At 39.1% G+C, this 22,449-nt stretch overlaps 1 protein-coding gene and 1 long non-coding RNA gene across 2 annotated transcripts; both read left to right on the top strand.

Annotated features, from left to right (window-relative positions):
• The first annotated feature begins 1,476 nt into the window (after positions 1–1,476).
• On the top strand, positions 1,477–10,653 carry LOC104417367 (disease resistance protein RUN1). Its single transcript, XM_039300050.1, has 6 exons — positions 1,477–1,530; positions 2,216–2,366; positions 2,626–3,148; positions 3,641–4,730; positions 10,432–10,521; positions 10,639–10,653. Exons 1-6 carry the CDS (start codon positions 1,477–1,479, stop codon positions 10,651–10,653), a joined length of 1,923 nt encoding a protein of 640 aa, XP_039155984.1.
• A 269-nt stretch (positions 10,654–10,922) lies between these two features.
• LOC120286644 lies at positions 10,923–13,289 on the top strand. The gene is made up of 2 exons (XR_005545299.1): positions 10,923–12,162; positions 12,971–13,289. It is a non-coding gene; the product is annotated as an uncharacterized LOC120286644 (long non-coding RNA).
• The last annotated feature ends 9,160 nt before the right edge of the window (positions 13,290–22,449 follow it).

Here is a 22,449-nt window from a genome sequence, read left to right on the forward strand (position 1 = left end):
CATACGTTTAATTCAGAGAAAAGTGATGAGTGTAAAATTCACTCGGCCACTTGCAAGCTTTCTTTTAATTAAATTTGCGAGGTGGTGTGCCAGCATGTGCTTACAGCTTCTTAGCCTAGTCCATTTAACTTCTACCGGGTCGGCGCATCCAACGCGGTGCTCAATGATGCCACGTCAATTTTGATACAAGTTCATTTAACGAAGGATATGTCGCATTTGGGCCTACCTCTCTCTTTCTCTTTCTTCACTTACATGTTTTTACTTTTTAACCTTTTTCTCTTCTTCTTACTTTCACTCCACCATGGACAATAGTTCATGAGCGACACAGGTCGCATTTAGGCCTACCTCTTTCTCTCTCTCTTCACTTATACGCTTTTACTGCTTTTACTTTTTTTCCTTCTTCTTACTTTCACTTTACCATGGATGAGGTGAAGGCAGTGTCAGAGGGCCTTGGTCTCTTGGTCACACTCCACCGTGGACGACACACGTTGGATTTGGACAACAATGAATGTAAGACAATGGATTAGGTGAAGGCAGTGTCGGAGGGCCTTAGTTTCTTGGTCAAGGCAAGCATCGACGCAGAGGGTGTGGGAGGACTTGGATAGGAAGTGCTTCCAACCCAGTGCTTAAGTGATGCCGCGTCAATTTTGACACAAGTTCATTTAACGAGCGATATGTGTTGCATTTGGGCCTATTCTCTTTCTCTCTCTTCACTTATACGCTTTTACTTTTTAAAATTTTTCTCTTCTTCTTGCTTTCACTCCACCGTTGGTCAAGGCAAGTAGGAAGTGCTTCCAACCCGGTGCTTAAGTGATGTTGCGTCAATTTTGACATAAGTTCATTTAACGAGCGACATGTGTCACATTTGGGCCTACTTCTCTCTTTTTCTATTCACTTAGGCGCTTTTACTTTTTAACATTTTTCTCTTTTTCTTACTTTCACTTCATTTAACGAGCGACATGTATCGCATTTAGGCTTACCTCTCTCTTTTTCTATTCACTTATGCGCTTTTACTTTTTAACCTTTTTCTCTTCTTCTTACTTTCACTCCACATGGACAACATTTGAGCAAACACGTGTCACATTTGGCCTACCTCTCTCTCTCTCTTCACTTATAAGCTTTTACTTTTTTTTCCTTCTTCTTACTTTCACTTTTACTTTTCTCCTTTTTTCTTAGTTTCACTCCACCATGGACAACAACAGATGTAAGACAATGGATCTCTCTTCTCTCTCTTCACTTATACGGTTCTACTTTTTTCCCTTCAACGAATGTAGGATCTCTCTTCTCTCTCTTCACTTATACTTTTCTACTTTTTTCCCTTCAACGAATGTAAGACACTCTTCTCTCTCTTCACTTATACGCTTCTACTTTTTTCCCGTCAACGAATGTAAGACAATTGATGAGGCAGTGTTAGAGGGCCTTGGTTTCCTGGCCGAGGGGAGCATCCACGGTGCGGGAGGACTTGGATAGGAAATGATGGCGCTGGAGGCTAGAGAAGAAGTAGGTGAAGATGGTGGCGATGTGCCGGAGGTAATGAGCCTAAGCTCGGGATACGATCGACTAAGGTTCTTATCCCCAAAAGAGAACTCGCGAGATGAGAGCAGCCCCGGAGGCTTATAAACAGAGGTCGTGGCTTCTCTGAAGCAATGCGGGACATAACGTACGCCAAGTAAGAGAGTTTTTAGAAAAAAAGAAAGTGGGCTTTGTTCTTTTCCTAAAGACACAGTAGAGAGGAGAGAGACTCTAGGACGAATGAAGAGAGAGAGGATGCAAGGGTGTCTGACGTGTGAATCCAATTGTGACACATGTCACTCGTTGAATGGATTTGTATAGAATTGACGTGGCATCACTTGAGCAGCACGGAGAAAATATTGCATAAACTGAACCCACTTCAGCCGGACGATTCAGCAATTCACACGTAACGAACGTGGCGCGCGTGGGTTTTTCTTTCCCGACGCGCGTCTTTTTGTCACAGAAAGATCACAAATACATCTAGCCAACTCGTTTGCGTTTTAACATCATCACTCTCCTCTTCTTCTCTCTCGTCTCTCCGGGGTAGGCCTTTCACTCTCTCTCTCTCTCTCTCTCATGTTCTTTGATCAATGGAGGACATAAACGGCGCAGCCTCCAAGCCGCCACAGATTTCCGACATGTTCCAGAAATTTGCCCTCGGCGTCAAGGCCAAGACCTTCGAGTTCTTCGCCAACGACGACAGGAAACGCCGCCGGCGGCCGGCGGCGACTCGTCCGGCGAGTTCGGGCTGCTCTACTCCGCCGAGGAGGTCATCACCGGTCGGACGGACGTCGTCTTCAAGCGCGATCACTGCAGAAAGGAAACTATAGGCCGAGAGCTCGAGCGAGCTTGCGGTTTGTCTCCGGAGTCGACGGGATTGCCGAAGGAGCCGTGGAGAGAGAAAATTCCTTGTCGGGGAAAATGAACAGTGAAGAGAGAAAAATAGGAAAGAGGCTTTGCCTGTGGCACCCATCCTTGCAACGCGGCGCCGCTTGTCGATTTATGAATGGTTCGCCCTCATGGTGACGTGGAAGCGCCGGCGTGTGCAATATTTTCTCGACACAAAGGCGTTTCAAACATTGTTCCCGGATAGCCATTTCGATTTCCTTTTAGATTCAGACTTGAAGGAGAAATTGAGGGCCAAGAAAGATTCTTTCGCCGCGTTCGTCGCACCGGTCGTTCTATCTATGATCGCGTACGAGCAACTCCACAGGAAGAAAGCTTGTGAATGCGAGGTGTTCCTGAGTTTCAGCGGCAAAGGTGCTCTGAAGAATTTCGCCGATAGCCTCTACAAAGGCATGGTCGACGCCGGGATCGGTGTATTCAGAAACGACTATTGGCTCCCCCGACACGAGAAGATTGGGTTGAAAGCCATCAAGAGCAGCAAGATTTCAATCCTGATTCTGTCTCGAAAGTACGATTCCAGCAGACGGTGCCTCGATGAACTGGTTCAGGTAATGAAGTGCACGAATGATAGCTCGGGGCATGTAGTCTTGCCCATATTTTACAGAGTGAAACCCGCTGACGTCCGATGTGAAGTAGATGTTTGTGACCCAATGGTTGCGGAGGAACGGAAACAAGTGCTCAAAGAAATCAGCTCCTTGAAAGGATGGGAATCGGATGAAATCGCTGCTGGGTACTCAAATCTTTTTCACCAAAACCTTGTTAAGTTTCTTCTTTTAGCGAGATATTGCTTGTAGCAAAAGTGGGGTGAGTATAAACGTCATATGTCTGCACCTCTCCCTCCCTCTGTCCCTGTGTTTTTGTGATAGCTCTTATCATGTATGGTAAATTACTTTCTATTGTCATTCATAGTATATCTTTTTCAACAGGCCAACAATATCAAATTTTGATCCGAATCCACTAAATAAACAAATTTCGAAATTCATTAGCCACAAGTTTCTTTTAGTTCATTAGAAGTCGTTAGACTTCCAAACAAGAGAAGTTAACGGGGTTTGTCATTTGGAGAAATCCTCTGATTGCTATACCCACTTTTATCTTAGCAGATAAGATAAAATATGGATGCGGGGGAAGCGACAACTAACTTGTTTATTTGCTTTTATGCTCTCCTCAGATACAATATCAAATTCTTGTTGCCATGTATTTGAAATCTTGTTTTATTTGACAGGGATGAAGGACAATTAGTCGAATCGGTCGTCCGAAAAGTTTTGATAGAGTTGAAGAAAGCACTTGAACCAGTTATTACTGAAAATTCAGTTGGGATTAAAAGTCCCCTAGAAAAAATTATGAAATTTTTAGATAGTTGTAGTTCTACCCAATATGTTGGAATCCATGGAGAGGGTGGTGTTGGTAAGACAACTCTTGCTAAAATCATCTACAACAAGCTCTCTCAACGGTTCGACCATTGTAGCTTCATCCCCAATGTTGCGGAATCATGGAAATGCAAGGGTATTGAATATTTACGGAATCAATTAATCTTGGATATACAAAAAAAAATAGAGCATGGTAATGAGCAACTAAGTGCTACCATCTCATCGACCTTTAGAAACACGGAAGTCCTTATTCTTCTTGACGATGTGAATACTAATCATCAATTAAAGGAGTTAGTTGGAGATCGGAACTGGTTTGCTCCACGAAGCAGAATCATTATTACCACAAGAGAAAAGAGTATTCTTGATTGGGCTAAAGTGGACTACAAGCACGAGCATAAAGCAATGGAAATAGATGAAGCTGAGATCCTCTTTGCTAGACATGCATTTCGAATGGACTCTCTACCTGATAAATTTTCAAAACTCTCTTGTGAAGTGCTATCTACTGTTCGTAGGCTTCCTTTGATTGTTGAGGTTATAGGTTCGTATTTATGTGGCAAGAGTAAAGCATTATGGGAAGAGACTAAAGAAAAGTTGCAAGAGTCGCAAGAGTTGCCTCGGAAGGAAATGCAAGAGATTCTGGAGATACTTTATAACGCATTGAAATTTGAACAGAAGAAAATATTTCTGGATATTGCTAGTTTTCTAGTCGGGAGTGATGTGAGAACTGCATCCTGTATGTGGGACACCAGTGACTTCTATTTGGAGATTGAAGAACTGATATTTATGTCTTTGATAAAAATTGGAGATAATCATGAGCTTAGAATGCATGATGAAGTGAGAGATTTTGGTAGGAGTATTGTTCGTGAAGGACGTTGCAAGGAGGCTGACAATGGCCGTATACTGTGGGACTCCGAGGAATTTTTAAAAATTCTAGACGAAAAAGAGGTAACAGCACATCTTTCTTTTCCTTCCCGAGTCCACGTTTTCTTGTTTTAAATGATGTTAATCCTCTAAATAATGTTGGTTCTAGTTCTTCCATTTTATTGTTCTGCTCGCATTATATTATCGAAGTGAGTAGGACTAGACTGTTGTTGATTTTAGCTAGAAAGTGGTCAGTTTCTCCTCAAATCTTAAACTTTACACTCGGTCTGGTAATGGAAAGGATTAAGATAATGACCTCAAGAGAAAAGATAAAAGAAAGGAAATGGTATGATTTTATCATTGCTTGGATGCTTATAAAAGGAAAGCAAGGAAATGAAGAAAATTTGGTCATTTCATGTCGGACGATGCTGGGCTGACGGCACCGTTATTCTCCATGAATAACGGTGCCTTTTTCAACCATAAATGACCTTTGAGGGGATATTGGCAACCGGGTAGCAAATTTAGAAAGAATCTTGAAAAAATTTTGGACATATTCTTATTTCAAATAGATAAGGAAATTAACAAAAAGGAAATATACTTGATGTTTGTGACCTTTTTTTTAATAGATTTGAATAATTATGTAAATGTAAAACTCAGTTCTTATAGTGCGCTTGTGACCTAGGAAGCACCAACACTTTCTAGGAGCATTCAAGTCGTGTCAACACTCCGACACATGTCTGACACTCTTGGATACTCTTGGATATTCTCTGATGTTCGGTCAACACGTATCGGAAAATCCAACATTTGATCAACTTTCTTGATTCTCTTCGACATGCGAGTCGAGAATTTTAATATGGGAGTTTGAAATTCCGACACGTGTCTTATCGCGTGTTATTTGTCGATGTCGGTGCTACTTAACTTGCGACAATATTTTCACATATTATTGATATAAAGAAAGTCATATTAGTAACCCACATGTGTATTTCACTAATTTAATGAGATACCAAAACATTATTGAACAAGTAAAAAAAAATTTGTACACTACAATGAGTCTTGTTCTGGTATTTTTTGAACTTAGACATGATATATACTTATCTAGTTACGATATGTTAAATTAAAATTTGGCTAGCACAATGAAAAAGTTGGCTATACAAAATATACAAAAGGGGAGTGAGGCAAAAAGTTTAATCAAACAAATTTAGTATACTATAAATTTTAGTAATTGTAATTCATTTTGTTAAATGATGAATATAGTTTTTTCACGATTGCAAATGAGAAAAATGTTACACATAATGATGTTGTCAAAAGAAATCCTAAATTCATTTGTCTTATAATAAAAATGTTTGAACTAATCTTTTACATGGAATTTTGAATATTTCATTTTGATAATGCTTTCAATAAAGCTATCTTCAATTCCCCAAGATTTTCTTATTTTCTATTTTATTTAATCTAAAGAATCCTCTGTTAAAAAAAAAAAAAAATCTAAAGAGTCCCACTGAGTGAGATTCACAGATTTCTCAAGGAAACCTGACAAATAAGGGCCTGTTTGGTAACCATCCAAACAGTGCCAAATTCTGATTCTTTGTTCCCGAATCGGTTTCGGCCTAGAATCGCGTTTGGTAAATTTTTTTTTTGTTCCCGGGAGCAGTTGGAACAGAATCAAGAATAAAAAAAAAGTTGATTCTTGTTCCGGAACGAATTTGAGAATCAAAATCAATAAATTTTCTTCTTCCTTTCGGCCATCTCGCGACCGCCATCCACCATCGCCCGCCACCGTCCGCCGTCCGCCACCGCCACCGCCGGCGCCGGCCGCCGGTCCGGCGAGCTCGCCGAGGCTCGCCAGACCGGGCGAGGTCCGCGAGCTCGGCCGGGAGGCAAGCCCGCCACCGGCGAGCTCACCGGAGGCAAGCCCGGCCACCGGCGAGCTCACCGGAGGCAAGCCCGGCCGAGCTCACCGGAGGCAAGCCCGACCCACCGGCGAGCTCACCGGAGGCAAGCCCAGCCACCGGCGAGCTCGCCGAAGGCTTGCCCGAGCCACCGGCAAGGCTCGGCCTCCCGGATCCGGCGAGGCCGAGCCTCGCCGGACCCGGGCGGGCTGGCGAGCCTCGCGCCCCAGCCCCACCGGTGGCGGCGAGGCTCGCCCGGCCCGCCGGTGGCACCGGCAGCCTCGCCCAACCCCGACGAGGTCGGCCCGGCCACCGGTGGGGCTCGGCCTCGCCAGTCTGGCTCGGCCGAGCCTCGCCCGCCGGCTGAGCGAGGCTCGCCGACGAGGGCCCGCCTCGCCGAGGGTCGGCGACGCTCCGTGAGGTCGCCGGCCGAAGAAGAAGAAGAAGATGAGAAAAAGAAAAGAAAAAGGAAAAAAAAAGAAAAAGAAAAGAAAAAAAAGGAAAATGAAAAGAAAAAAATGAAAAAATGAAAAAAAGTAAAAAAAATTATTTAAAAATTAAAAGAAATTGATTTAGAACAGAATTAATGAACACGGTACCAAACACAATTCTATTCCAGAATCAGAAATTTTGGACAATTACCAAACGGCTTAAAATGCTTAGAATCAGTTCCCGGGAACAGAATAAAAAGAATCGGTTACGATCGAATCGCTTCCGGGAACAGGAATCGTTACCAAACGCGCCCTAAGTTGTCCGATTCCCTTGAAAAAATCTCGTGGTTGGGGGAGCACCGTTATTTTCCAAGGAGTAACCGTGCGGTCACCCCATCATTATTCTTTCATGTTTGGTTAAAGAGGAGAAAGAACGGAAAGGACTTTAATCATATTATCATTACTGTTTTGTCCTTATCAAAGACAGTTTTTTTTTTTTTTTTATACACAAGATCGGGGCATATATGAAGAGACACAAAAATATTTGTGTGTCTCTCTTAATCCACAAAATGACACAAATAATCCCCAAACTTCGACCTAATGTATACTATCATCTTTAAATTTTCAATATAAATGTATAAAAAATTTAGAAACCACATTAAATAAATTAAAAGTTCAAGGATGACATTATACATTGAAAAAAATTCAATAATCACATTGAATAAATTGAAAATTCATAGACAACATTACACCTTGGATTAAAATTCATGGATCGTTTGTGCAAGTATCCCTTCTTAATTCCTCAAGATTTGGAGAGATTTGAGGAGATTAGAAAGAGCAAGCAAATTTGGGATGCAAATCACTCCAAATGCCTTATGTTTTGGAACATCTTTCCCCCTTACATTTTGCAAGATCTTGTAGCTGCAGATGCCATAGCGTCGGGGTGTAATTTGACGAATGCTTAAATAATAATATCTCCTATTTCGATAAAAAAAAAAATCCCTTGAACTTAATCTCTCCTACCAAACTAGAAATTTTTTTTACATATATTCTCTTCCTATCTAACCCCTCCACCTTAACCGAGTGTTAAAGTTTACCAAGTCATGGCCCTTAATAGTGAGGTGGAGCTTTGCCCAAAATTGCATCCTAAGGAGCGACCAGTCCCCGTCCTCGCGGAACACTTACTGTTCGGCTTGGGCATACAATGATGTCGTTAATTTTTTCAAGTAGTTATTCAATTGAATATGTTAATGTAGTGACCAGAACTTTAGTTTAAACGTCCTTGCGGATATACGTGAAACTTGTGTTTTGTAAATTGCTTGAATCATAGACATGAAATAAGTAGATTAAGGAATCCTATGCTTTTACATTGTGGACAAATCAAGAAGCTCATTTGCGATAAAATAAGAAAAGCCAGTTACCGAAGTACTAAACTTAAGTCCCCTATTTTCATTAAAGTAGCTCATGGAAAAGAAGTTTCATGCAATTTCGTATCACTCGTAAGTAATAACGCACTAATTAATCTCTGCTAGAACAAATTAGACTTGGAGCATATAAACATTTCCTTTATATTCTTGAAAATTATGCTACTTAAATTTTTTTATATTTTCTTAATTATTAAAAATCTCTCGATCCCATGGGCTTGGCTTTACTTATTATCTAAGAGCACTTGCTAACAACATAACTATATATCAGCATAATGTAGAATTTGACTAGTGAATAATAAATAAAATAGAGACTCCTCTAGTACCTGAATTAAGAGAGAAAAAAAAACCTGACCTAGATAAGCCAAAATGGAAAAAGTATGCTCTTAGTTTTAGCCCTACTTAATTTCTCTCACTTATGGTTCGTGAGTCTTGTGTTTTATCAGCTTTAAGCAAAATACTAATACTTTTACATATACACTTTTCACTGAAACTTTTGAAGATATGTTCACTAGAAATCATAAAACTTGTTACGAAAATATAATTGAGTCTTAAAATTTACAAAAAGTGCAATCATGTTCTAAAATTTATCAAACTAGTACAATAGAGTTCTTCCGTTAACTCCATCCATTTAGACTAAGGAAAAATGCTGACGCGGCTCTTTTTAATATTTTTTCCTAACGTGATGATAACGTGACTAAAACATGAAACACAATGCTAAAATGATGATAAGATTTAGAACTTAATTATTTTTTTTTAATAAATTTTATGATTCAATTGTACTTTCGTAATAAGTTTTAGGACTTATAGTAAACATATTCTAAAAATTTTGTCTCCATCTTGTGCATAAAGAAAATTACCTATTATTCTGTAATGAAACGATTGATATTGGTATAAATACTTCAAATTTGACTTATTTCTTAGTATCTTTAGAATTTAGTGGGGCTATTTCCGCTCTCTATTTGACTACATCCTCTCTAGTTTTACCGCATAGATAAAATTGCCCTTAGTGGTTCTCTAATTAACATTTGTTTCCAATTTTGTTATTTTCCCATTATAAATTTTCTTAAGCTTTAAAAGCTAAACCTATTTCTATTTAGAAATTAAAATTACAATTGCTCTTATCGTTACTTGTCCATACTTTGCTCAAAGGCTCACCTTGCGGTGAATTTCTTATTTGTTAAATGTTGTTTGACAGTCCCTTATAGATAAATGAGATCAGTCTCATTAAAAAGATTTACCTCTAAAACTTCAACAGAGAACTAGGGCAGTACATCTGCAATACTGTACTAAAGGAGGCCTTCCAGTTACTTTTAAAAAAAAGACTCCTCTTAACTCTGGGATTCGCCCTAGTGGCCACCCTTTCAACATGGAAGGAGGAGGTGAGGGGTTCAAATCCCCACTTTCTCACGGAGGATGGGGGTGGGAACGCGTAAGTTTCAGGAGTGGATTTGAACTCTCACGCCTGGCAAGAGGCGAGCAAAAGTCTGAGAATGAGTGTAGAGTAGAAATAGAATAGGGCTGACAAAAAAAAAAAAAAAAAGCTCGATTCTATGACTTCGACCCAAAAAAAAAAAAACTCTGAATCTATGCCCTAACAAATTAGGTGTCTTGATAGTGATATGATTATGAATTTTAAGGACTATGTTTCAAAATCAGATTTCAAACATGCATAGCCTGTGCGTTTACATTAGTATATGTATGTTAATAGCAAAAAGAATATGCCAATTTTATTTTTTATTTTATTTATTTATTTATTTTTATTTTTATGAGAGTAATGTATGCACTCTTTTTCTTGCAATTTGAGAGCAAAGTCATACTACTTTCTTTTGTTCTTTTATTCGTAGGGAGCAGCAAATATTCGGGGCTTTCTCTTGACAAAGGCAACTCAAGGCAAACCGTTGACTACAGAAGTGAACAATTTAAAAATTTGGTGAGCTTAAGGTTCCTTAGCGTAAGTGACGCAAATTTTGTGGGAGATTTCGATATAATATTTTCCAAATTAAGATGGCTTCAATGGGAGAGATTTCCTGAAAAACTGAAGGTAGAGAATTTTGCTGTAAAGGAATTAGCCGTACTGGATTTCTCGAGAAGCATGATTTCTGAGGACTGGGAAGGATGGAAACTTATCAAGGTAAGGATGGGAAAGCGTTGTTTTCTTCTTCTTTCAATAAAAAACCACTTCTAGCTAACCCCATGACACTTTCTTTCTTGCAGTCAGCTGTGAAACTGAAAGTGCTCAACCTTACAGGTTGCGGTTCTTTAGAAAACACTATCTTTCTCTCAAACTTTGAACATATAGAGATTCTGATCCTCAGAAATTGTGACAAACTGAATACAATTTGCCCTTTTATTGGAATGTTGGAGACCCTCGTTTCCCTTGATTTGAGTGGTTGTTCGTCCCTCAAGGAGCTGCCACCAGAAGTGGGAAACTTGAAAGGACTGAAGGAACTTTTCCTAGATCGGACTTATATACAAGAAATTCCAAACAGCATGTGGTCCCTTGTGAATTTGCAGCGTTTATCGTTACAGAGCTGTCCAGAATTGAGACTGAACCGTGACTCAGTTGTTAAGTTGGAATCATTGGCTGAACTGGTACTAGCCCAAACAAATATTACTGAATTACCAGAATCCATAAAAAACTTGCAGAATTTGAGAATTCTGAATATTAGAGATACTGACATTGAAAGGCTACCGAATGCCATTGGAAGGTTGACAAAGCTCCGGGAGTTAGATGCTTCATGGTGCAGAAAGCTGGTTGAGGTAGACCTAAGCATCTGTGATCTGACTTCTCTCCAAAGCCTTGATTTGCGCGGTTGCAATAAGCTTCCAAACCTGCCGGAGCTTCCTTCCAACTTAACAGTTGTCAGTGTCACCTGTAAGAGTGCCAAATTGCCTTCATTTTCTCACTTGAGCCATCTGAAGCAACTACGACTTCATGACTGCATGTATCTCGTATCCATACCAGAGCTTCCTCCAACAACATTGGATCTTGAAATTTCGGGCTGTGAAGCTTTGGAGTTCTTAACCCCACAGGAGGCAGTTGAAGATACCAAAGTGTCATTGAAAAGGTTAGACATCATTCGCTGCAAGTCCTTGGGAAAACTGGACCTTTCCCAATTAAATCTTCTTAGTGTATTATATGCTCTGGATTGCGTAAAAATACAGGAAATTGAAGGTCTTGACAAATTGGATAGCTTGGAAAGCTTGACTATCCACGGCCAGTGTTTCAGAGGGTTGGACAAACCATTTTCGTCCCTTAGCGAACGGGCATATTTTCTGACCACAATGAAATGCTAGGCCTTTCAGATTTGGAGGTTCTTCATAGGTTTAGCGTTCTCGGAAGACTCGAACGTCTTTGGGCGCACTTTCTTAAAAAGGCAGGACCTTTCATATCTAGAGTGTTCGGAGATATTAAATGCTGAAAATTAAAAATATACAGTCATAATTTAAGGTCTCAATAAGTCATAGCTTTTGGAAAAGCTGAATATCTTTGAAAAGTTAGTGGACTCATGTTGCCTTCAGACCCTCAAAAGCGTTGGATATCGTGTCCAACTTGATCCGTACGGTATGATCGTGGAAAAAGTGCTAGATGATGAGAAAAAGCTGCTGATTGGACAAATAGATTTTCTGGGTGCAAGTTACCCAAACCAATGCCAGAATTATCTGGAAGGTGACTAGCGAAATCGTGATTCCTTTGATGCAATGATGCAGAGGCAGACGTGTAATAGAAGTTGAGATGATCCCCATTTTCCTAATAAAGCATGTCAAGCAGGTAAGCCATGTTTTTTTCCTATTAAAACATGTTAGATAGGCTCCTTTTATTTTACAAAATAAACTAATTAAGTAAATATTTTTCATCAAGTGGAGAGAATAATTTCCTTTTCTGAAAAGAGGAAATCCATTTTTCTTTTTCTTTCTTTCACCTCTAGACCAAGCATTTTCTTTCATCAAAAACCTTTTCCTTTTATTATTTTTATTTTTAAAAATTGAGTTTTTCATTATTTTAGTTTTTAATTCTATTTTCTATTTTCTTTTCTTTTGTTTTCCTTTCCTTCCCTTTTTTGGCTTCTTTCTCGGGCGAGGCCCAAGCTCACAAGCCTTAGGCAAGCTTGAACTTGTTGGATTAGGCGAGGCTTGACCTCACAGGAATCTAGCAAACTCAAGCCTCATCGGCCTATGCGAGGCTCACATTCACTTGTGGTCAGTCGCTAGCTATTGTTGAGGCTGACAACTGACTAAAAAGAAACAAAAAAAAAGAACAGAAAATACAAATAAAAATAATTATAAAATTGAATTTTATTGGTAATTTTTTTTCCAGAAAATCAAATCAAATATCAAATGGCGAAAATTATTTTTAGTTCATTTTTAGGTTTCAACAAACATTGAAAAATATTGTCATTTTCTAAAAAAATGACTTTCTGAAAAAAATATTTTTCAGAAATTTCACATTTTTATGAGTTAAATTAAGCCTCAATTTTCAATTGTATTTTCTGTTTGCAATTCTTTTAAGATAATTGTCTACTTCTCATTAGTATGTGTTGTTTGACAGTCTTGTTGTTTTCTGTCTTATATAAATTCAGGGAATAGTGGGGAAGATCTTTGGAGTCAATGTGATGCTTCAGCAGAACCTTTTTCCTCATCTTGCTTGGGGATGAAAATAGATCAGAAGGCCTTCTAAGTACGTTACTCGTCATTAGTCTTTAAGTAAGATCCTTCATCCTCACATGATTTCAATCATGGCCAGCATGCGCAAAAACGCAGATGCAGGACACATGGTTTGCTTTCACACACAATACCTAATGTGTTTCTTTCATTTATGCAGAAAAAGAAGATTTTCAATGTTCAATTGATTCTAGAATTCTGGTATTAACGACAAATACAGACGTTTGATTGCATGAACCCATCGTAACGTGCTGAGAATTCACACTTACAATCGGCAAGTACCGACGCAGCTTGTAGAAATATCTGACTAAATCCAAGAGGTTGGTGGCCTGTCTTGTCGAGGGATTTGACCAAAATCAACGTGTCGAACTCGGATGTCGAACTGCTTCTGGACATATTTTACCAAGTTGATACATCGGGAGACTCGTTACATTCTCTGGCTAACGTAAACTTCTTAATGAGTTTCGTCATGTGCTGAATTTAGAATATTCATCCAATTCTTCTTCTGGAGAACAATCACCTTCCCACTTTCTGTTATGCTAATTTTTTTTCTTAATTGATTGGAAAGATACTTTCGTTTCATTAAAGCGGGGCCCAATTACAAGAGCAAGGCGCATCGAACCCAAAACGTCCCAAAGAGAAGGAGGGCTTAAAAACCCAGCTTTGGGGAGGGGCATTACACCCGGAGGACTTTGTTACCCAATCCGGATATTGAGTTCGGGATTTGATCATACCTCCTTTGTCCAATTACAAAGGAGGAGTAGGTGTTCCACCATCCAAGGTTCTTTTCGACACGGGGCAGATTGGCTTAGGTACTACCTTCCATTTGAATAAATTCACTCTAGTTGGTAGTGCGTTCTAGTAGATACTCCATATGATTAAGCTGATTTTCGGGAGTGTTTTCAGTTTCCATATTTTACTACATAGAGTTTTGGGAGTTTGGTGTGAGGGTGAGGCTTGCTCCGTGTCGTCTAGTTTTAGTCTTGCCAAGTTGATTGTATCCGCTTTTACTGAATAGCATCCGGATTGGTCGGCAGTCCAAACGGCTTATCTCTTGTCAAGGTAGTGGGTGGAGAAATTGCTAGAAACTACGGGAAAATTATCAAAAAAGTCGTAAACCTCTTATAATTATGTCAATTCGGTTATAAACTTATTTTTTTGGCCAATTGAGTCCTAAACATTTTATAATTGTGCTAGATTAGTCCATCTAACCAAAATTGGTCGGTTGACACTGATATGGTAATCGGTTATCTCCGACGACTTTTTTTTTTTTTTTTTTTTTACATAATATATATTTTTGAGATATTTTATTAATTTTTTTTATCTTTTTTTTTTTCCTACTTGTCCTTTGTCCTCCCTCCTTCTTCCTTTGGCCTCGGCGACTGGGCAAGCTCGCCTCCCTAGTTGGCGAGTTCACAAGCAAGGTCCTCCCCCTCTCATGTCGTTGGGCACGAGCTCGTCGACTGGTGAGGCGAGTTCACCCTTGCCTAGTGATGTCTAGGCGAGCTCGCCTGGCTGCATCAATTTGGTGACTGGCCAGCCCTCCCTTCCCGGTCGGTTGCCGAAGCCAAAGGAAGAAGGAGGGTGGAGGAAGGAGGAGGAGCGGGGAAAAAAAAGAGAGAAAAAAAAGGATAAAAATTAATAAAATAAAATTTTAAGAAAATATTATTAAAAAAATGTCTCTAGCGCCGGTCGGGTGCCATGTCAACGCCGGCCGACCAATTTTTGCCGATGGACAACCGACTAATTTTGGCCAAATGGAGTGATTTGGAATAATTGTAAAAGGCTTATGGCTTAATTGGCCAAAAAAATGAGTTTAGAACTAAATTGACGCAATAATAAGTTTAGGATTTTTTTAATAATTTTCCCTAGAAACCACAGTTCATAAAATAATTTCCTTTTAGTACTTTGCTCCATAGGCATTTGGGGCTTGAGTGATTCTCTATGCTTGTTTTCACAACATAACTTTATTAAACATAAGGAGATCTCTAAAGCACAAACCAACTTTTATCTTTCCTTTGCGTCAATGTCTGCCATCTCTCCCAATGTAATCCGATGCATGTGTTTTCCACTGGAATGAAGCTATCTTTTGCTTTATAGCTTTGCATATAGATACTAGGATTTTGAATATGAATTGCCAAAAAATAAAATAAAATAACGAGTAGCATTCCCTGCCCAATTTTCTAAATCTTCTATTTTAGAACAATGTTTAATTATTTTAGTTCGAAAATAGGGACTCGGGCCAGACTCCTAAGCCCGGCCGGGGCGAAGGCCGAAATGACCCGTACGGTCGAGGTTGGGCTCACACAATGAGCCCAATCTGACCCAGCGCAGCTTTCCCCAAAGCCCTAAACTAAAGACTAGGCCCACGTTCCTATTCCGTCCGGCCCAAGCCCTTCTGAGTCAAAACTCAAAATCCTAAAACAAATGAGATAAGCCCAAGTCTCAACAAACAAAATCGAGCCAAACCTTATTGAAAAGAGAATTAGCCCGAACTATATTAAACCCATTTAAACATAGCAGCACTAGAACACGCCCATTACACATATTAAGCCCACATTAAAATCGTTTTCAAATAAAATGATCTATTTTCTGATTTTCCTTCACTATTTCCTTTTATTCATTCCTTATCACGCTTTCTTGCTCCTGGCGTCTTCTTCCCATCGTCTTCCTACTTAAAACTGTCAACGCTTACGCATGAACTTCAGAATATCAAAGCTCAACCAACGAAGCACACATCTCATCCTAAACCGAGATATACACACTTTATCGTCAATTACTCTCAATCACCGGACGACCACCGTCAGCCGCCACATTCATCCATCAAACCTCCACCGACGCAGAGAACAAAGACAGACACATTCTGATGAATGGACGTAATGAATGAATCGGTGCCACTGGGCTTTGAAATTAGCGCTCGGACCGCTGGTTTCTAGCGATGCCAATACAAAGGAAAGATAAGCAGAACAAATACATTCAGTTTCAATTTTAATAATAATGAAACATAACCAGAATTGGATCGGTGCACTAAGAAAATGATTGGTAAGAGGCATATTATCAAACAGTTGGTTGTCAGTTCGAACATATAGCGCAGAGAGAAGTTCGCACGAGTTTGGTTCTAGCATTTCGTCGAGCATGTGGCAAGCACACAGTGAAGAGAAAACATTGAATTTTTTTTAGGACTCGAACTCAGATCTTGACCCAAACAATCATCAAGAAATGCTCAACATCAACGAAATCAACCCCGATGCCCCATTGTCCTCTCCTTTTTTTTTTTTTTTTAAATGCCCGATGGTCCTCTCTCTTATCCTCTTGGCCGCCGCCAGCCACCTGGTCCATCAGCCGAGAATATGAGGCCAAAAAGGTAAGGGTTTCTTCATTTAGGGTTTCGTGTGGCCGGGTCAGAGGCGCTATCTCGAGAGGCGTGAAATTAAATAATTCCAATCCGATGTCAAATATCATGCTCTAATGATTTAACTAGCTCCCTTAGATTGAAATTTCCTAAATCAAATTCGAGGTCATTAAATTTCACTGTCTCTAAATTAAATGTCTAAAATAAGATTAGAAACTACTGAAATTATAATTTTTTTTTTTCTGGTCAAAGGTCAATTTCTTCGGTTTGACCAAAAGTCAATCTTCAGCCAATTTTAGGTAAATTTGAAATCTAAAGACATAATTCTATACACCTATGCTAAATTGACATCTATATACAATTGAGAAACTAAGGACGCGTAACTAATTTTAGTCAAGAAACTAGGCTTGTTGCCAACAAAAATTTCGATCTCGAATTTTCTACTTTTATAAAAATATTTTGACTGTCAAGGAAATTTAGGTGTCAACAAACTTTAAAACAAAATTAATAAAAAAATTATGATACAGTTAAGGAATAAGTTAATGTTGCAAGTAAATATCAAGTAATTGTTCTCAAACCAGTTAATGCAGAGTTTAATTGAGAGCTGACACAAAAGATTATAAGAAAAAACCAATTGACATTTATTTATTAAAAAAAAAGGATAAATGGCGACCGTCCCAGGTGAACTGCCGCAGTTCATAGTGTTATGTGTGATTCTAGCAAATTTTGGCGATGTGCCACAGTCGATGACCGACCAATTTCACAAACTTGAACTTTGCATTGGTGGACTCCTCTTATGTTGACCTAAGTTGACTTGGTTCTCATAGGACGATCCTTGACCCGGTAGCTCAAATAAAAGGGTCCTTGGTCAGTTGGCTTTGATACCAACTATTGAATTGTTTTGCCCACCTTTGGTATAAATCTTTACTATTAAGTGCACTCATACCATTGGCGAGAGCCTTGAAGAACGGTAGCTCAACATTGACGAGAGCTTTGAAGAAGATGTACCATATTCCGGTTTGTTAATATAATAGCGAATTTGGGTAGAAACTGACACGGATATGTTAATGTTCTCAACCGGAGGAATTATCCACAAGTCAATGCTAGATTTATAACTTGATTTTTCATCTAAAACTAAAAATAGGTAAACGGAGAGAAATGTTTTTTTTATGAGCTACATATTTATTGAGAATTGATCAATCCCAAAGTATCGATTACATAGTATGAAATTAGCCGGTGTATTAAAAATTATCAAATTTTCATAAGTAATTTCTTAACAGGTCCTCTTAAGATGCTAATTAATAAATTTAGAGTTTATAAAGAAGATAGTGTCAGCAAGTGTCTTTATATTATATTATTTAAGTACTAAGGTATTAATTGAACATAACCGAGTTTTGCAAGCATATTGGGTTGTTTAACAAATACTCCCAGTTGATGCTCTATAAAATAAAATAATTAAATAAATTAATGCTCCTGGTGCATCCTTTAATAAAATTTTATAGGGATATGTGCAACACAAGTCCTAAAACTTATAAGGAAAGTGCAATTCAGTCATAAAACTTACAAAAAGTGCAATCGAGTCCTAAAATTTGTCAAATTGGTTCAATTGAGTCCTAAAGTTAACACCGTCAAACTGAGTAACGGAAAATGCTGATGTGGTGCTGACGTGGCATTTTAAATAATTTTTTATTATACATGTGGCTTTTAACATTATTTTTATTCTTGTTTAAATTAGATTTAAAAACAGAAAAGAAAAAGATAAATTTATTTAAAAAAACAAAAGCGTGCAAAAAAATAAAACGGCACCGGTGGTGCCCGCCGCCGCCCATCGCCGGAGTGGCTAGTGACGGTCGCCGGCCCCGGCGAGGTGGCTGCCCTCGCTCGAGCGAGGCCTTGCCGGCCCCGGGCGGGCCGGCCACCTCGCCAAGTCGGGCGAGGACGCCCCGGATCTAGGGTCGGCGATGCTTGCCCAGGATCTAGGCATCCCCGACACTTGGATCGGGTGGAGTCGTCGGTGGCGGGCTGGGTGATGACGGTAGTCCGGTGCGCGATGGCGTCGGGGGTCGGCGGTAGGATGTCGGGAACGGTAGCAGCCCGGCACCGCAAAGGGTCACGGCTGTTTCTTGGGACGGCGTCGGGGCTACGGCGGCACGGCTTGGCAACAGCCGGTGCGGCGGCGGCGACAGAACCCCGCCCCCGGAACCCACTCACTCGGATCGGGCAGCATCGGGCACGACGTCGAGAGTGCGACGGAGCTGAATCGGCGTGCCCCGGATTTGGGCGAGCATGGCGACCCAGTGAGGGCCGGCGAGGCCTCTGCGGGAGGGCGAGGGTCACCGGCCCCTCGCGAGGGCCAGCGTGCCCAGATCTGGGCTTCCTCGCTCGACCTGGTGGGGGCGGTCGGGCCTCACCTGGGGCCGGCAAGGCCTCGCCCGGCCTCGCCTAGGGTCGGTGACCGTCGCCGGCCCCTCCGGCGATGGGCGGCGGCTGCGGTGGAAATGCCCGCGGTGCCATTTTCTTTATTTTTTAACAGTTTTGTTTTTAAATAAATTTTAGTTTTTCATTTTTAGTTTTAAATCTAATTTTTTTAAATTTTGAATAAAAAAGAATTTTAAAAAGCCACGTGGAAAATATAAATTTATTTAAAATATGACGCCAGCGCCACGTCAGCATTTTCCGTTAATAAATCTGACGGTGTTAATTTTAGGACTCAATTGAACCAATTTAACAAGTTTTAGGACTAAATTGCACATTTTTGTAAGTTTTAGGACTGAATTGCACTTTCCTTGTAAGTTTTAGGACTTGTGTTGCACATATCCCAATTTTATAAATAAGAATTCCGCTGGACCTGAGGATGGTGAGCTATACAAGTGAATCTTGCGTTTAGAGAAACATGGATCTCAACGCTCTATGATCTCTCGAGAAACGAACTTTCAGAACGTGAGAAATTGTAACTCCTTTTAATTTTTTGTAACTCCTGAAAAAAAAAAAAAAAGGGTCCGAAAATACAATATAAAGTAGCTTTCACGAGTTAGTAATTTAAAATCCATGACGAACGTGTCTTGCACTATTGAGGTGAAGGGCATAAACATTCACAATAGCCCGCAATGATGATGAAAAGAAAAAAGTTAATTTCTGGAAAAGAAAATTGTAATTGAAGCTAAGTACTTAATTTTAAGGTTATTACATTGGAATGGTTTTATACGACTCGTATATCAACCTGACATTATGTTTGTCGATTTTGGAGAAAAGGTTTCAAAATTTGATGAAAACCAAATAAGTTTAGTTTGTTTGGTTCGAGTTCGAGACCAAATGAAACCAAATTGTAGTCTCTACTCATCTTTTATTATTGCATTAGTTGTGTCGTGATGTTTATACAATCGTAATAATATCATTGAAACGTACTTATGAAACTGCCAACGTAGAAATACGTACTTAGCGTTTGTAGCAGAAAACATGAAGGGAAATTCAAATTGAAACAAAAGTAGTGGATAATACAAGAAAATCATAATAGACGACTCACGATTCGCTCATACCAAGATGCGGCATAAATAGAACACTCAAATGAAAATTTTATTACCACTTGTTGGAATTTAGCTCACTTATGCTAATACTGCCATGATGATCTTTGCCACTAATTTCTTGTTTAGCTCCAATGTTACTTGTTCGGCGTTATGATAATTGTATAATAAAGTTGTACTAGACAATTTTAGACATACTTGTACTGAGATAAAAGTATAATTAGAATTAATTTGCAAGAGATGTCTTTTGATGTCATGATATATTTTAGCATTGGAACTCCAATGTTAAGCTTACTAAAGTAAAAGTAATGTTGAGATGACTAACCTCTTAGAAAAGTGCTTATAAATAAACCAAAAGACAAAACTATAAGATTTAACATGAGCTAGGTAAAAACCAAATTATATCTCAAATGAGTTAAGTTTGAGCGTCACAATATAATATAACACTCAAGCAAAATAGTGTCTCCCACAGATCTTATACACACCTTTAGCACTCAACACATATGAAATACATAAAGAATAAGTGTATTATAAGTCCTAAAACTTTTTACGAAAGTATAACTGGATCATAAAACTTTTCATGAAAGTATAATCGACTTCTAAAATTTTTAAAAATTCAATTAAATCTTAAAACTCGTTACAAAAGTATAATCAAGTCCTAGAATTTTGAACAAAAAAATATAATCAAGTTCTAAAACTCATTAAATTAATCCAATTAAGTTCTTCCATTGATTGAACTATTTGAAAGTTGTAAGATTCCATTGCACTTTCGTGAAGAGTTTTAAGACTTAATTGAACTTTTGAAAGTTTTAAGATTCAATTATACTTTCGTAACAAGTTTTAGATGTACTTTTTGAAAATTTTAAGATTTCATTGCATTTTCGTAACGAATTTTAGGACTTAATTGCACTTTTTTAAAAAATTAAAATTTGATTGTCTTTCGTGACAAGTTTTACGATGCACGGATTCCTAGAGTGCCATAAGTTAGTATAAAGGGACACTTAAGTGCTAAAACTTACGAAATTGACATTTAGGATGAAACTTACGAAAGTGACATTTAGGCTGCGCATGACAACGCTTCTTAGTTGGGGAAGAGTTTTTTTTTTTTTTTTTTTTTTCCAGAAATAGTTCTTTTCTATTTCTATTCCGGAGAACAATTTTTGAATAAAATAAGGTATTTGGTAACTAAACAAAATTTGTACTTTATAAATTAGAAAAAGAATAGAAATGCATTTGGTACGAAAAAGTTTCTTTTTTGTATTTATTTGTTTTTTATTTTTGCTCATGGATCGTCGGTCGTTGCCGCCCATCCCGCCTGCTACACGAATCTGCGTTGCCGATCGTCACTTGGCGGCAATGGACAGTGGCCGGCGATGGATGGCAGCGGTGACGGTCGGCGGCAGGCGGTGGTGGATGGCGGGCGTTAGACGGCGGCAGTCAGCGATGGCTCCAGGCAGTTGGAGGTGGCTGCGGCAAGAGAGAAACAAAAGAAAAAGAAAAAAAGAAAATTGGCTTATTTCTATAAATTGTTTCCGGAACACGAAGCTACTTTTTTTTTTGTTTCTCGTTTCTATTCCAAAACTGTTCTCGGGAAAAAAAATAGAGAAATTGTTTCAGATGTTTTGTTAAAACAATTTCTATTCTTTTTTTGTTTCGGGGAACAAAAGAACAGAAATTGAGAGAAACATAAAGTTGTCATGCAGACCCTTAAGTGCCAAAGAAATTGATCACTTAAGTGTCACTTTGGCCAAAATCTAACGTGTCAATTTTTTCGGTGAAGTGAATGCAAAACAATGTCGTTTTGGTGCTAACATGATAACAAATTAATTAAATTTAATTTAAAACTAAATTTATTTAAAACATTTAAAAATAAAAGTAAAAATATTTAAAAAATAAAAAATAATAATAAAAGGGGGAGGCGGGCCGAGGTTTAAGCCCTTAGGCTGCCACCGCCTCCCGCCACCGCCGGCAAGGGCCGGCGACGGAAGGGGGAAGGTTGGCCGGTCGCCGGGCTCTAGCCGGGCGAGCCCTTCTGCTTAGGTCGAGTGGGGTCGCTTGACCCTGGCCGGGGCTCGGCGACCCAGCCCGACCCTCCCCTCTCCGTCGCTGCCCTTCTTGACGGCGGCGTCGGCCCTCAATTGCCTCCCCCTTTTTTTTAATTTTTAATTTTTAATTTTTTAAATATTTGTATTTGTATTTTTAGACGTTTTAAATAAATTTAGTTTTAAATTTAATTTAATTAATTTTTATATTAAATTTTTATCACATTAGCACCAAACGACACCGTTTTACATTCGTTTCGTCGGAAAATTGACATGTCAATGTTTTGGTCAGATTTTGGTAGTAATTAATTTCTCTTCGATTTTGGCAACACTTAAGTGTCCCTTTATGCTAACTTTTGACACTTAAAGCGATCTTTTGCCCAAGTTTTAGATATGCTTTTTGAAAGTTTAAGATGCAATTGCACTTTCTTAAAAGGTTTTAGAACTTTTATTGCACTTGACCTAATTCTTCAAGCTCTTTA

This window comes from Eucalyptus grandis, chromosome 8 (assembly GCF_016545825.1).
Source record: "Eucalyptus grandis isolate ANBG69807.140 chromosome 8, ASM1654582v1, whole genome shotgun sequence".
Classification (NCBI taxonomy): Eukaryota; Viridiplantae; Streptophyta; class Magnoliopsida; order Myrtales; family Myrtaceae; genus Eucalyptus; species Eucalyptus grandis.

What these genes read in the sequence shown, in the direction of transcription:
- LOC104417367 (XM_039300050.1), top strand. Translation starts at nt 1,477, where the DNA reads ATGGCGCTGGAGGCTAGAGAAGAAGTAGGTGAAGATGGTGGCGATGTG. An exon ending in TCGGATGAAATCGCTGCTGG is followed by an intron (nt 3,149 to 3,640) that starts GTACTCAAATCT and finishes TTTATTTGACAG; the next exon opens with GGATGAAGGACAATTAGTCG. An exon ending in AAATTCTAGACGAAAAAGAG is followed by an intron (nt 4,731 to 10,431) that starts GTAACAGCACAT and finishes GAAAAACTGAAG; the next exon opens with GTAGAGAATTTTGCTGTAAA.